At 36.9% G+C, this 15,939-nt stretch overlaps 1 protein-coding gene across 3 annotated transcripts in view; it reads right to left on the reverse strand.

The window, feature by feature from the left end:
- Dnajc1 (DnaJ heat shock protein family (Hsp40) member C1) overlaps positions 1–15,939 on the reverse strand; it is a 188,287-nt gene that overhangs the window by 88,368 nt on the left and 83,980 nt on the right. For all 3 annotated transcript variants that reach the window (XM_059263639.1, XM_059263640.1, XM_059263641.1), the window contains one exon: positions 5,667–5,757. In XM_059263639.1, the coding sequence (XP_059119622.1) occupies positions 5,667–5,757 (91 nt within the window). The remainder of the gene's footprint in view (positions 1–5,666; positions 5,758–15,939) is intronic.

Below are 15,939 nucleotides of genomic sequence, written 5' to 3' on the forward strand. Positions count from 1 at the left end.
TAAACACAAGGACAGCATAAACACCAAGAGACAACAAATTTGGGAACAGTATCTTCAACTCAGAGGACAAACAGAAAATTGATAAAGAGATTACAGAAAGTGATTAATTTTATAAATAAGATGGGCAACCCAACAGAAAAGTTAGTAAAGGTCATGACTCAGCAATCCAAATAAATAAATCCACAAGGCCACAAAACAAGAAAAGAAACCTATTCTTGGGGACACCAGATCTCCCTGGGAAGGGAGGAACAGAAGAGATTTCATGAGTGGACTGAGGACGGGTGAGGAGGGGAACATGAGAGATCAGGTTGGGGTGGGGACAGAGGGGGGAGAGTACTGAAAGAGAATACTGGAAAGGGGGGCATTTCGGGGTCAGGTAAAAACCTAATGCAAGGGCATCTCCCAGGAATCTACAAGAAGACTTAGACTCCTAGCAATAGCAGATACATAGCCTGAACTGGCCATCTCCTATGACCAGACTGGTGCCTAGCCCAACCATAATTCAGAGGCTTCATCCAGCAACTGATAGAAACAGATGCAGACCTACAACCAAACATTAGGCAGAGTTTGGGGAATCCTGTAGAAGAGGAGGAGAAAAGATTGTAAGAGCCAGTGGGGTCAAGGATACCACAAGAAAACTCACAGAATCAACTAACCTGGGCTCATCACAGCTTATGGAGCCTGAATCGACAATCAGGGAGCTTGCATGGGATTTATGCAGGCACTCTACACATATGTTATAGTTATGTAGCTTGGTCCTCTTGTGGGACTCCTAACAGTGGGAAAAGGGGCTGTCTCTGACTCTTTTACTGGCTTTTAAGACTCTACTCCTCACATTTGTTGCCCTGCCCAGCCTTAATATATGGGAAGGTTCTTAGTCTTACTGCAACTTGATATGCCATGTTTTGTTGATACTGATGGGAGACGTGCCCTTTCCTAAACAGAAACGGAGGAGGGGTGGATTGAGGTTGGGAACAGAAAGAGGATTGGGGGGGAGGCCCTGGGGAGATGGAGGGAGGGGACACTGTGGCCGGGATATAAAATAAATACATTTATTTTTTTAAAAACTGGGGGGGGGGAGAAGCCTACATTCTCAGGTTAAAGAAATGAAAATTCAAGTAATATCATGTGTGATTTAAAACCTAATACAAGAGTACAAATTAAAAAACTAATAGGATATACTTCTGGCGGGGGAAGGGTTCTCTCTAAATCAGGAATTATTCTATTATAATCTTGTGGGAAAGTAGCCTAAGAAGATCTATTAAAATTAAATATATAAACCTTTTATGAGCATAAAAGAATTTGAATATAAGTGCATGTATGCATATAAATATGTATATGCTTATATGTGTACGTGTGAGACAATTTACTGTTTATAGAGATAAGAGTTAACAGTAAATGCCTCATAAGAGAGATGACTACATAATTACTGATGACTCATCTATATGAAGAAATAATAAATCATCACTGAAGCAGAGCTACAGTAATAATTTCATGGGCATTTCAATGAATTTAAGTAGCAAAAGAAAGATCAGAAAAGGATGATTCCATATTTTAAAGCAAAATCATGCTTCTATATATCCTTATGTTTATACAAGTCTACACACACATATCTGATTATTATATGAGAGTGGATATTCTATAATATGGATGACTATAGGAAGGCATGGAGGGGATGAGATGAAGGAGAGAGGGAGTGCAGTGAAAACCAAAGAAGAGAAGCAACATCACAGGAAAAACAAGTACACACATGTGAAGGTATGTTGACATATCTTATGGGAAAACTACAGACGTAATGGACAAGACTTTACAACATTAATCTATTTGTAAATTCAGGCTTCTAAAGCCAATAAACAATAGCTTAGTAAATATTCATTAAATTCTTTGCTTTTAAAATAATTTGAGTTTGCACCATCCAACATTTTGCACTTAGCAAAATCTAATAAATGAAAAAGTATGTATTTTCAAAACTAAATGTCTAGAAAATATGCCTAAATGACCCAAAGATTCCTATTTGCCAAGTACTCTCAATATCTCTCCATAATTGTGATTCAATAAAACCTACAAAGTTAGTATAGGTACATGCACAAGAATTTTAGAGGTAATAACATCAATTATACTTCACTCAATCTAAGATTTTTCTTTTTACCAGTATTGTGAGGTTTATTGAGAAAAATTGTGAGTTAATATAAAAACATATAGTATCTTGATGCTGCTTTGTGAATCTTACTGAAGTTTTCATTAAATTATGATTGTAAGGTCTCCAGAGATGTCTCAGCAGTTAAGAGCAACTACTGCTCTCTTAAAGGACCTGAGTTTGATTCCCAGAACCATGTGGTAGTTCAAAACTGCTTGTAACTGCAGCTCTAGGGGCAATCGAACACTTCTGGCCTCTATGGGCACCTGTACTCAAATATGACAAATATACATATACACTATTAAAAATAATAAAATATTTAAGAATTACCTCAAGATTTGCAGGCTACCGAAAGAGAAACATGGACACCAACCCAGCCACAAAACTTTTCAACTACAATCTGTCCAGCCTGAAAAATATGCTAGAGCAATGGTGGCACAGAACTTGTGGGAGTAGCTAACCATTGTCTGATTTGACTTAAGGCTCACTCCACTAGAAGGAACCCATACCTGACATTGCTGGGTAACCAAGAACCAGAGACTAGATAGCCCCAAGACACAGGTTAAAACCAAACACAACTGGTCATAAAACAATGATAATAACAAAACCCACAAATATGAATAAAATAATTCCTAATAATATCTGCTATCATCAGAGAGGCTTCCTCTAGCACCAGATGGGAACAAATACAGAGACCCACAGCCAGACATTGTGAGGAGAGTCTAAATGGGAGTTCCCCATGAAATCCTTCCCCTCAGAGCTCATGGGATCCCAAGGAAGATGAGGCAGAAAGACACAAGCCTGAGGGGATAGAGGACACCAGAAGAACACCTCTGAATCAAATAAGCAAGGCACATATGAGCTCACAGAGACTGAAGCAGGGCCTATATGGGTCTGCACTAGGCCCTTTGCATACATATTGTAGCTATTAGCTTAGTATTTTTATGGGACTCCTGACTGTTAGAAAGAGTAGGTCTCTCACTCTTCGGCCTGATCTTGGGAATCTTTTCCTTTTGTTGAATTGCCCTGTCCAACTTTGATATGAAAGTTTTTGCTGTATGTTGTTATATTTTATTATATCAGGTTTGGTTGTTATTTCTTAGAAGCCCGTTCTTTTCTAAACTACACAATGCAGAAAAATGATAATGAAGTTGACAAAATTAAAGATTCCTGGAAGCCGGGTGTGGTGGCACACACCTTTAATTCTAGTACTCTGAAGCAGAGGCAGACAGATCTCTGTGAGTTCAAGGCTATCCTGGTCTACAGAGTGAGATCCAGGATAGCCAGGGCTACACAGGGAAAACCTGTTTGGAAAAACCATACCAATCAACCAACCAACCAACCAAACAAACAAACAAAAGGATTCCTTGTATGTAACCTTTAAACTATATTTTAAAATACACAATTTCTGAGTCTGCTAACAGTGAGTACAATTACTCTTTACTATTCTTAACACTGATACTCTCACCTTTTCCAATATACCACTGATTTGAGAACACAAGATGGTTTTATAACACAAGCCTCCTATGAGCAATGGGCTAGTGATGGATTGCTATGAGTTTTACAAGGCTGTTTATTACATATCTTTACTAACAAAGACAGACATTCCAGATGCTTGTCTATTTAAAATTTTGTATTTATTTTAGATTTTTTTATTAAGTAACAAAAATAAGAAAAAAGAATTTTTAAACCTGAGAATTTTGACAGAACAGAATTTTTAAAAAATCTTTAAACAAATTTTGAAAAATAGCTACAAACCTCCAATGTAGATTTTACATTGTGATAAACATTTCATGTTTAACTCCAATTTTCATAAGGGCAGTATACATTCTTAATTTGCTATTATTAGACAATTCTAATATATACTCTAAAATTTTACCAGTAAGTTGATTTGTTATAAAAATTAGATAAAAATGATAAGCTAAGCAGAAAGCAGTGAAATGTAGTGAATTCCTATTATTTTAATAGGTAAACGGGGGTACTTTTAAGATTTTCCTATAGATTCATTTTCCTTCTGACTCACTTAAAAGGCTTAAAAAATAGTAACTTTAAAAGTAACAATTTTATGAAAATTACATTTAAAGTTTCATTTGCCTACTTTTACTGCCCAACACAGTTAGCAACCTTCCTTCACAATCTTCTATCATCTCAATTCTTCTTATAATATAATTCTACTTCAAATAATTGTACAGATTTAAGTATCATTTTGTAGTTGTCAGAGTATTTTAATTGAATTACATGCTCCTTGAGACAGGGTACTGTACAGCGAGCAGCTCGGCTGGCATTCACTACTATTCATAGAATTACATACATCCATCTGTTTATCCACTCACCATTTACGTACTGAGCACTTACTGTGTGCCAGGACACTGTTCACTGCTGCAGACACAAAGTGAAAAAGAAACAATTCCTCTTCTAAAGCTGCCCAGACACAAGAACAATTGTGACAGAAAAACTTCCCCTAAAAATACTTGTCTTGAAGACACAACAGTGAACAAAATAAAGTCCTAACTTTCATAGGGTTTCTATCTACTGGGAGAAAGTAGATATAAACAAAATCAATACATTCTGCTGAGCAGAAGTAACTGTTGTGAATAAAATAACCAGTATGTGCAGACAGTGTACATGTAGGACAGATGGATATAAAGTCAAGAAACATCTCTGTGTTCCATGGAACATTCCTATATTTTCTTTCTTGTATTTTAAAATTTTAAAACCTTGTTTATTTTTATTTTATGCATATAGGTCCTTTTCTTGCATGTACAGCTGTGCACCACTTGTGTGCATGGTACCCACGAATGCCAGAACAGGACATCAGATTCAGACTCCCTGGAAGGGAGGTTAAAGATGACTCTGAGCTGCCATGTGGTGCTGGGAATAGAACCGGGGTCCTCTGTCAGGTCAGCCAGTGCTCATAGCCTGAGCCATGTCTCCAGATGTTTCTATTTTTTTAAGGTAGGATCTTGTTGTGAAGCTCTGGCTGGCCTGGTACTCAACATGTGGTCCATGGCCTTCAAGAAGTATGCCTTCTGTCTCAACTTTCCAGGTTCTGGGGTTACAGGTGAGAGTCCCCATGCTTGACTTCTTTTCAATATTCTGATAACTTATTTAAAGTTGTTTGTATTACATAACAATATTACAAAAGAAGCAAAGGCTTTCAAAACAAAAATAAATTTTTCCAGGTTTACCTACAGCTATAGCACTATATTAACATATAGTAGTTGGTTATTCATGGTATTAAATACTAATTATAATTTTAGTACCAAAAGATAATTGGTCTCTGCAGATTTTGAATGATCCCAACTTGAAGAGTTGTATGACCCCAGGTTGATTTTTCTCTCCTCATACTGGACTTTGTATGGCTCAACAGCAGTATTTTCCATGTGTAATACAGTAATACAAGTGACTCCATTGGAAAATGGCAAAGAAAACACAGAAAATTCAACTAGTGTTAAATTTAAAGGAAAATTTGAATTTAGATTAGTTTTATATGACATTATTAATAAAGTAAACAATATTTAAAACTTACTTTGAAGTGTTTCAATTTCAATTCTAGCCAGCGCGTCTTCTTTTTCCTTCAATTTTGTTTCCTTGTATTTTGCATAAAACTGCCCAGCATCCTAAAAAAAGAAAGTACAAGTATATTAACATAAAAATAACTTTGTTTTGACAGTATCCTCCCTGTAACTTCCTTTTAGAACAATGCACTCATTTTCCATGTAGTTTTCCTTCTGCTTTCCAATGATATGATGAACAGAAGAAACGGAACAAACACTTCTCTGTAACGTTTTTTGCATGGTGGAATTTCAAGTAAACTTTTCACAGATGAAAAGGAGGATTTCCCTTCCAATTCTCTTCCACTGTTTGATGTCTCCCCAATGTCATACTATTATACAGGCGGCAGCAGCAAAGCCTACTGACTGAACCTAGTTATCTGCTGTGGACCAACACGGTACTAGTGCCATTTCTGTGTTACTGTCTTAGCTCCAGGTTCTCAACACTACTGAGGATGAGCAATTCATCTCTGACTGAGAGCTGTCACTCTTCCTCCCTATCACTCTCGGAGAAGACTGTAACAGCTGTCATAGAAAACTGAAGACACAAACTCCATAGACACTCTAAAGTTTCAATGAGTGGCACACAAGAGCTCAGCAAGGTTCCGATAAAAGGCTAGGTGTCATATAATCACAGAGATGGACAGAAATTGGTTGATTCTCTAGGCATATGACACTCTTAATGACGAAAATCAGCAAAGCAGATCTTCCCACACTCTTTCATGAAGTCTCATACATTTCAGAAATACCAGGCCACACTATGTTTCCATACTTCTGTATTTGGTTTGCCTCAGGTTGGGCTATTTTGATTCCTGCCATTATTTTGACAATCTCCTTTTTATACTTGGAAACTGTGTTCAAACAGCATTGCCTTTACCTTCTCCAGCAGAGCAAGTCCCTATACTCAAACACTCACATGCTTGTATCATGTCATAGTATCATCTAGAAGATGGGACATTTAAGACAGAACTACAATCTGGCACTCTGTGTTTACTGAACTGAATCAAATTGGAATACATATGAAATCTTATAAAGAAGGAAATGGAAATGCATGATTTGACTGATTAAGAACAAGGAAAGAAGTAGGCATCAAGGATAAGTTTAAGGTGATATTACTGTATTGTAAGATTCCTAGAGAAGATAATTCATAGATCTATCTGTGATTACGTCTATAGGAAACAAAGGAACACTACTACCTAGATCAAATGCAGATACACAAATTATCCCACCTCATTTCATTCATAATTGTAAGCAAATCAAAGGTATCTCATGGGGTCTGTTTCTTGGGATTATACTAGAACTACCAGATAATGAATTAGGGAAATTATATAGAGAGACTTCCTAAAACATTTGAATACATAGTGAAAATATTTCTTTTTATTCTTTCAGTCAGACTTTTGTGTTCCTAATTTCTAGTACAAGCATTCTACAAACCATGGGTCAGCCACACAAATGTGTACTCAAAAGAGCATAGATAGTAATTCACCCAAGTACTCACCCTCCCATACCGATCTATCTATCTATCTATCTATCTATCTATCTATCTATCTATATCTATATATATAAATTATACCTATATTTCCTCAAGGTCTGGGCTAAGGTTTTATGGTCCCTTAACATTTTCCACCCCACTCCCCTAAAAAACCTCAACCCTAAAGGAGTATTACTTTGTAGCAAGTCATATCAGTCATTTATACCTTGGTGTGAATGAATGAATGAGCTTATTAGCTTCTTTCCACAGAGTAGGTTTTAATAGTAGGGAAGAAGAAAAGGCCAGGAAGGCATTGGCTCCTTGAGGGGAGTAGGAAATGTGGCACCATGCAAAAAAAAGAAGGGCACAGATTAGTTATTTATGAGGTGAAAGAGTATAGATTGAAAGATATCATCATAGTATATAGTACAATGAGATATAGTGTTTACGAGGACAGACTGACTTTTGAGACAAGATCTCACTAGATACCCCAGTAGGCCTTGAACTCATGATTCTCCTACCTTAGCGTCTCAAGTGCTGGGTTACAGGTGTAAATCAACACAAGAGAGAAGATTTGGGAGTCTGCCTATCTTTATGAAGAAGTTAGCTCTTTTATTTTACCAGCTAGGAGACATTCAGCGAATTGTTTCTCTACAGGTCAGTTTTCTCATTCATAAATGAGGATAATAAAAGTGTCTAACTCAAAGGACTGTTATAAAGATTTAACATTTTACTATTTAGGAGACACTTAGGATGCCACCTTTACAGTTGGGTCTTCCATACGTTAGTTTTTTTTTTTTAATGGCTTCTTAATAATTTGCCATCATTGTACTTTCTACTACAAAGTAAGATTGAGTTTTATGTTTCACACCTCACCAAAATGCCTCCTGTCAAAGCCTGTACCTTCCTGCTTCTCTTACTTCTCCTTGTCTGCACCCTCCTGACTCAATGAAAAGACCTGTTACTACTGGGCAGTACCAGCCTCTTCTTAGAGGTCCTGCCAACCTTTAACATTTCTCCACTAAGGTTTCCTCTTCCTGCCACAGCATGTAATTCTACCAAGAATCTGCTTTGAAGTAGTCATAGGAACCTAAACCATCCCTAGGGTTGTAACATATCAAATACTTAAAGCTACTCTAGCTAACTCAAGGTTGTTCTGCATTCTCTATTTTATTACCTGCTTGTTCAAGACAAAGAATTTCATTTTCCATTTGCTCAAGCTTTAAGCATTCATTTAAATGTTCCTGATGTTTTGTCCTTAGCTTACTTGTATTTCAAATTACAGTTATAGTTTGCCTTTTCTAAGAACTATTACTTCCCTAACAAATTTACCATTGTAACTAAACAATTCCGCTATGTTTCAACCATTCTTGTGGATATTACAGTATAACATGCTTAAAAGTACACTACAATCGCCGGGTGGTGGTGGCACACGCCTTTAATCCCAGCACTCGGGAGGCAGAGCCAGGTGGATCTCTGTGAGTTCGAGGCCAGCCTGGTCTCCAAAGTGAGTTCCAGGAAAGGCGCAAAGGCGCAAAGCTACACAGAGAAACCCTGTCTCGAAAAGCCAAAAAAAAAAAAAAAAAAAAAAAAAAGTACACTACAATCAGGAAGATTCTAAGAGGAGAGTGATCACATGGTGCGGCAACTTGAAATTCTGTCTTATATAGGACAAGAGATGAGATTTAGAGATAACCTGGTAACTACCATAAGCATTTTTAAGGCTCATCAAAGGAAGAATACTATGAATATTGTATAAAGTTCCAGAAATGGAGATTTTAATTTTGAATAAATATAAAAAAATAATTTTCTAATAATTAAAATTAGCTGAAAATAAACTGACTTTGTATGTAGTATTCAAGAACAGAGTGGGTGGTATTCCTTAATATATATTCTTTTGTTTTGTTTTGTTTTGTTTTTCGAGACAGGGATTTTCTGTGTAGCTTTGGAGCCTGTCCTGGAACTTGATCTGTAAACCTGGCTGGCCTCGAACTCACAGAGATCCACCTACCTCTGCCTCTCAAGTGCTGGGATTAAAGGCATGTGCCACCACTGTCCAGCCCTTAATATATATTCTAAAGAGATTCAAGCATTCAAAAGGGTTTGAAAAGATACACTGTATTTAACACCCCCCCAACCTCCTTGCTAATTCAAGATAATACAATTGTTTAGTGAAGAAACAAAAAAGTTGAGTCTAAGATAAACTCCAGTTTATTAACACAGGAGGTTAAAGATTTTCTGTAGATATAAACACCCTATCTATTCCCCTAGCCTTTGTAAACTGCCCATGACAATATAGATTAATAAATGTTTCATAGAAGAACAAACAATTCTTTACTATCTCAAACTGACTAGTTAGGGCTCTTTAGAACTGTATCAAAACTATGGCATTTACATTCCTCAGAGTTTGTCTTCTTAAGGAGCTTGTAGTTCTCAGGGCTAGAACTTTCAAGAAAAGCTTTTCCTCTAGAAACAATGTTCTTCACATTTAAATGTTCTTCAAGAGTTCAAAATCTGCCTGTACAGTCAGCAAACAAAGGCTTGGTTTTATGTTTAGGAGTGTGGCAAATCTAAAGGATTTACATTATTAGCATTTGTACATGATTATGAAACATGGGCTCCTGAAGAAGAAACCACTGGGCTGTTATATGTGTTTAGATTTACCTCATAAACCACTGCTATATGTGTTATGCTTTTAAAGATATGTGAGGATGATTTATGATAAAATAACAGTTTCACTTAAAGAATATGTAAAAATCTACATTAAATTAAATCTTAGACTGCAGAATACATGTTTCATGAAAAAGGGAGTATTTCTTTTCTTTGCTTGGATGGGCTGAAGGTGGAGGTATATCTTTCTGAAATAAGCTGATAGAAAAGATCATGGAAATCTCTGGCTCTTTGTGAACATGGATGCACAAGCTAGACTCAGAAGGTTTGAGTTAACAGCCAGATGCTATTGAAGGCATCATTGTTCTGATCTGAGTGGCATGAGACCTGAACAATGCCCCATTTCCTAATAGCCAATAGACAAGCGTCTAACCTGCAAAATAACTGCAATCTATTGGAATTTTAGGGTGATCTGTGCCTTACTAAAAATCTATCGGTTTATTATTGTGACAATAAGTTGAGTATCTCTCATACATAAAAATGTTTGAGACCAGAAGCATTTCAAAGTTCTTATTTTTCCAATGACTACTGCATATTCACATATTTTGTCCAGTTTTAGACTATACGCACATATATAATGGGACCCAAACCTAAACATAAATTTTTTTATGTCTCACATATACTTTATAGACATAACCAGAAGGTAATTTTACAGACTATTCCTACTTTGCATTAAACAAGGCCAGTGGACACAGAATCATCTGAATCATGCCATCATGTCAGCACTCAAAAAGTTTTAGATTTTGGATTTCAGATTTTTGGATGTGAATGCTCAAATGGTGCTAGTGAGTTGTACAGAGAACATTCATTGGGAACTTTTAGTTAGCCTGACAGAAGTTTTATTATAGAGAAAAATTTAGTAAGATGTAATACTTCTGAGATAGGTAGGTTGTAGTATGGAGAAAGCCCATACATCAATCTTTAACATTACTGACATAGCAATATTAAAATAACACTCTGGCCGGGAGGTGGTGGCACACACCTTTAATCCCAGCACTCGGGAGGCACAGCCAGGAGGATCTCTGTGAGTTCGAGGCCAGCCTGGCCTACAGAGCGAGATCCAGGACAGGCACCAAAACAACACAGAGAAACCCTGTCCAGAAAAAACCCAAAATAAATTTTAAAAAAATCCTGGGTTGGCATTGTTGGTTATGTTTTAGTTTACTTTTACTTCTCCCTAAATATTTCAAAATAAGAAGCAATCTGATACTTTAGAAAAGATGGGCACTGTAGAGTGGTAGTAGGAGCATGAAGATGTGGGAATAAGGAATGTGGAAGAGTCCTGGAGAGAGGTAGGTGGAAAAAAGATGAAGGATGTCTCATGTAATTCTCATTGTTTGACAGCATCAATCTCTTGATTGCAGCTTACAAATAACCTTCCAATAGGAAAATACCATAAGCACATTTCTGAAAACCTGTCTACAAAGTCACAGGTTCTATTACATTTTGTTGTTCCATTCACTTAATGATACATTCTTAGACTTACATATAATGTATAATAAGATTATAATAAAGAGTAGAAAAACTTCACAATTGTATACTTTGGGTAAGAGGTGGATTTCCAGCAAAGAGCTAGAAAATACGGTTTCCTCTGCCTGAGATAGTCCTACTGATAAGGATGCAAAGCCTAAAAGTTGCTTTTGCATTTGGGAAGAGACAGAATAGGAGCCATCTACTTAACCTAACCCAAAACAAGTACTACCCTCTACTTTTAGAAGAATGGAAAGCAGCCTAAATACTTAGAGAAATTCAGATCAGACGCTAGCATTTTCTCTTTTCTATTTCTTATATGCTAATATTTATTTTTATCTGTTTCAACTTTCATGTATAATGTGAACTTGTGGCCTTTGGGCAATTTATTTCACCAATCTGAGTCATGAGTATTTTTCAACTCTAAAATATGGCATCAGTGAGACTATGTATCTTTAATATTCTCCTCTAATTAACATTTTTGTGGCTATTTATGTTTTCTGCATCTAGCAGTAAAACTAGAAAATTCTGTGTTGTAGTCTGTATCTCCAAGAATCTGTACCTTATTGTGCTCCTTCTACACTTACAGAAGGTAAAAATACAAAATTATGTCTTACGTCGTGAGGTTTCTCCAGTTTCCCTACATCTTTATCTAGCAGTGGAGCTTCAGTCTTAGAAACTTCAAACTAACTTTCGTTTGCTTATGTAATCCCGATATCAAAAAGGCTTGCCTGCAATTTTTAAAATGTATTTTAGACTTATAAAGTAAGTGGCTACATCCCTTGAAAAATCCATCTTTAACTGTGAATAGAAGGGCAGGCCACTAAATTTCCAACAAACTTTAAGGGGCTATGCACCCTGCTCCAATTAGCTGTAAATGCTTCCTATGCTTGGATTCTGACAAGAGTCTTGGCAAGCAGAAGCAATGGACTAGAAATGGAAGGCTGGTGCTAAAAAAGGGTGGCCTCCAGGCTTCCTTCAGTTAGGGGTCCAGGGAAAAAGCTTCTGAGAAGGATGGTTGCTTCCACAAATAGGTAATTGTGTAAAGTACCAATGGATTTTATGCTTTTAGGCTATTTTAAAAGAAGGTAGAGTAATACAGGGATGATTCCCATGTCTTCTCAGCTACTGCTTTTATGCAGCCCATGAATCCTGATGGAGGTGAAGGGTGTGCACACTGGAGCCTTCCTATGATAATCTAACATTTAACCATAGTTACATTGGATGGGACTAGAACTTAATGTGAAAAATTTGTAACTTTAGAAAATGTACATCTAAATAAATTTTATATATTACTAAGAAATGTTACATATCACATAGTAAGCTGCTAAAACAATAAATTCACAGAAAATCAAACTATCAATAAAATGTGGGCATTTAAGATCTTGCCAAGACAAGGTAGGAAGGCCCTTCAGAATATCCTGCTTCACAGAAAAGTCTGTCAGATGTGCTAGGCCTGTGGGCCGAAGATGGATGCCCCAACGTTGCAGAGGAACCTTGGGTGACTGTCCAGGCAGCCAGGTGTTTCTGTCATTTCTCACATTTTTTTTGGAAGTTGCTTATCTGCACTTCCTGCTTACTTAGGTAATATTTCCTTCTTGGGTCTCTGAGGGAGTTGAAGATTAGATAGTTATAGTTTTCCTTGATAACAAATTCAGAAAAGAAACTCACTAAAGAGGTGTAGAGTGTATAAGTTTGAAAGACATCAAAAGATAGTTTTGGGTTGGTAATACAAGTTAGGATAGAAAGCGAATTAGGTACAACATTTTGGACTCACCAAAATAGGATAAATAATAGAGTATTTTTTCTGAATTTGTCAAATGTTAATGGCCTGGACATTGTTAATGTAATTCTTGACTGTATATATTATATAGTTATTGTACTTATTGCATACAGTTTTTCTTATATTAGTTACAATATTTTTAATATTTTAGACAAAAAGGTGAAATGTGGTGATATTTGTAATCTAAAAATTAAAGCTTGCCTGAAGATCAGAGGACAGAGCCAGCCATAGAGTCAAACATGGAGGTCAGGCAGTGGTGGCACACACCTTTAATCCCAGCACTCAGGAGGCACAGGCAGAGATCCATTTGGATCTCTGTGAGTTCAAGGCCACACTGGGCTACATGAAATTGGTCCAGTCTAAAAGAGCCAGGCAGTGGTGGCACACACCTTTAATCCCAGCACTTGAGATCTCATGCCTTTGCTACTAGTATTTGGGAAGCACACACACCATTAATCCCAGCATTAGGAAGGTTAAGACAGGAAGTGATATGGCTGGGTGGAGAAAGTTGTATAAGGCGTGAGGAGATAGGAACTTTTGGCTGAGGACTCAGAGGCATTCAGTCAGAGTATTTGTAGAGTTGGCGAGGTGATAAGTGGCTGTGGCTTGTTCCTTTGTCTCTCTGATCTTTCAGCATTTGCCCCAATATCTGACTCCAGGTTTTTATTATAAGATCATTTAGGGGGATTGGGGATTTAGCTCAGTGGTAGAGCGCTTGCCTAGCAAGCACAAGGCCCTGGGTTCGGTCCTCAGCCCTGAAATAAAATTTAAAAAAAGAAAAAAGAGAAAAAAAAAAAAAAGATCATTTAGGATTCATGCAACAATGTGTCTTACTTCAGGCTATAAGATGTAAATTAATAACCAACTGTAGATAAGTGGTACCTCCTGAAATAGAGGGTCCTAACAATTATATTATTATGGACTCAAATATATCCAACTCCAACACACATGGTGATTAAAATATACTAGGTTATAAAGTTAAAACTGAAAATATGCCGGGCAGTGGTGGCGCACGCCTTTAATCCCAGCACTTGGGAGGCAGAGACAGGCGGATCTCTGTGAGTTCGAGGCCAGCCTGGGCTACCAAGTGAGTCCCAGGAAAGGCGCAAAGCTACACAGAGAAACCCTGTCTCGAAAAACCAAAAAAAACAAAAAAAAAAACAAAACAAAACAAAACAAAAAACCCCCAAAACTGAAAATATACAACACTGATTATATATTATCAACTTCTGCTATTTTCTTGAATACAGAATATGATCAATTAAAAAACATCCCAGGGCCAGAGGTATAGCTCAGCAGTAAAATGTGTGCTTAGTTAGCATGCCTTAATTAGGCCATGGTTTCAAGCCCCAGAACCATACATGCACATGAGCATGCGTGTGTGTGCGTGCATGCGTGTGTGCGTGCGTGTGCGTGTAATTTCCAGAAAAGTATTATAAACCTTAAAATATTTTTGTAGATGATATATGTTGACAATGAACATAAAAGCCCAGCTTAGTCAGACTATTAAAGAACATGTACTCTGTTCAAAACTATTACGAGAACAAGAAATAGACTAGAAAGGTGTGGAAGTTCACTGGGGCTATATGCTTGTTAATGTTACAGTTAAATTACAGCATCAAAGCATAGAAGCCTTTTGATATAATTTAAATTCCTTCTAATTCATATTCCATGTCCTTTGCTGATCATTTTACTGAGATTTTTACTTATCTAAATACTTTGTCAAGTTCTCCAGCTTTGCTCATAGAATCATGCATTATAGTTCTTTCTTGTCCATTAACTTTATCCTTTTTAAACATTCTTTTCAGACTTCACATATAAGATTTACCTGTTAAAAATTAACTTGCTAAATAAATAAGCCTAAATCTAGAGATTGGGAATATAGTCTTTGATGGTAATATGATATCCTCCTTTTTAAAAAGTGGTTGAAACTTTTCCTTAGCTTTAACACAATATGGTTTTGTGGGAAGTACTTTATCTATGAAATTGTCTGTGTATAATACCACCTGTGGTAGTTTTAATTTAATTGGCCCCCATAAGCTCATGGGAAGTGGCACTATTAGGGGGTATGGCTTTTTTGGAGTAGGTATGGCCTTGGAGCAAGTGTGTCAGTCACTGTGAGGGTGGGCTTTGAGATCTCATACAAGCTCAAGTCATGCCCACTGTCTCACTTCCTGTTGCCTGCAGATCAAGATGTAGGACTCTCAGCCTCTTCTCCAGTACCATGTCTGCCTGCACGCCACCATGTCACACCATGATGATAATGGACTAAACCTCTGAAAATGTAAGCCATCCCAATTAAATGTTTTTCCTTTATAAGAGTTGCTGTGATCATGGTGTCTCTTCACAGCAACAGAAACCACTAAGATACCACCTAGTACAAAGTGGCCACTTATATGTTAAGGTTCCATTTCATCTTCCACAACTCAGTTCAAGTGGTCCCCCTTCAGTTTTCCTTGTCATACTAAATACATATAACTTACACCTTTGAACAACTGCAGGTGTCACTGGATACTACATATTTGAAACTTAAATGACCTACTAATCTGGTATCTGTATTCATGTGCTATAACTGGCTGGTAAGTCCTAGAAAGCATATTCATTTCCAGTGGCCCCTGTCATGCCTTGTTTTTATATGTCCTTACCATATTTTTGTTTGACTGGCTGATTTATTTTTTCAACAAATGACCAAAAGGAGATTTACATATCAAATTTTTATTTAACTATTCACATTTGGATTTTTGGGGGTGAGAGACAGAAAAGAATAAGAAGTCTCCTTAGGGATCTCCCATGCTAAATAATAAAAGAGAACTTAAGAGTAAAAAGTGAGCAAAACGCCACTGTTCTCAATTCT

The sequence above is a fragment of the Peromyscus eremicus genome, chromosome 5, assembly GCF_949786415.1.
Source record: "Peromyscus eremicus chromosome 5, PerEre_H2_v1, whole genome shotgun sequence".
Lineage (NCBI taxonomy): Eukaryota > Metazoa > Chordata > Mammalia > Rodentia > Cricetidae > Peromyscus > Peromyscus eremicus.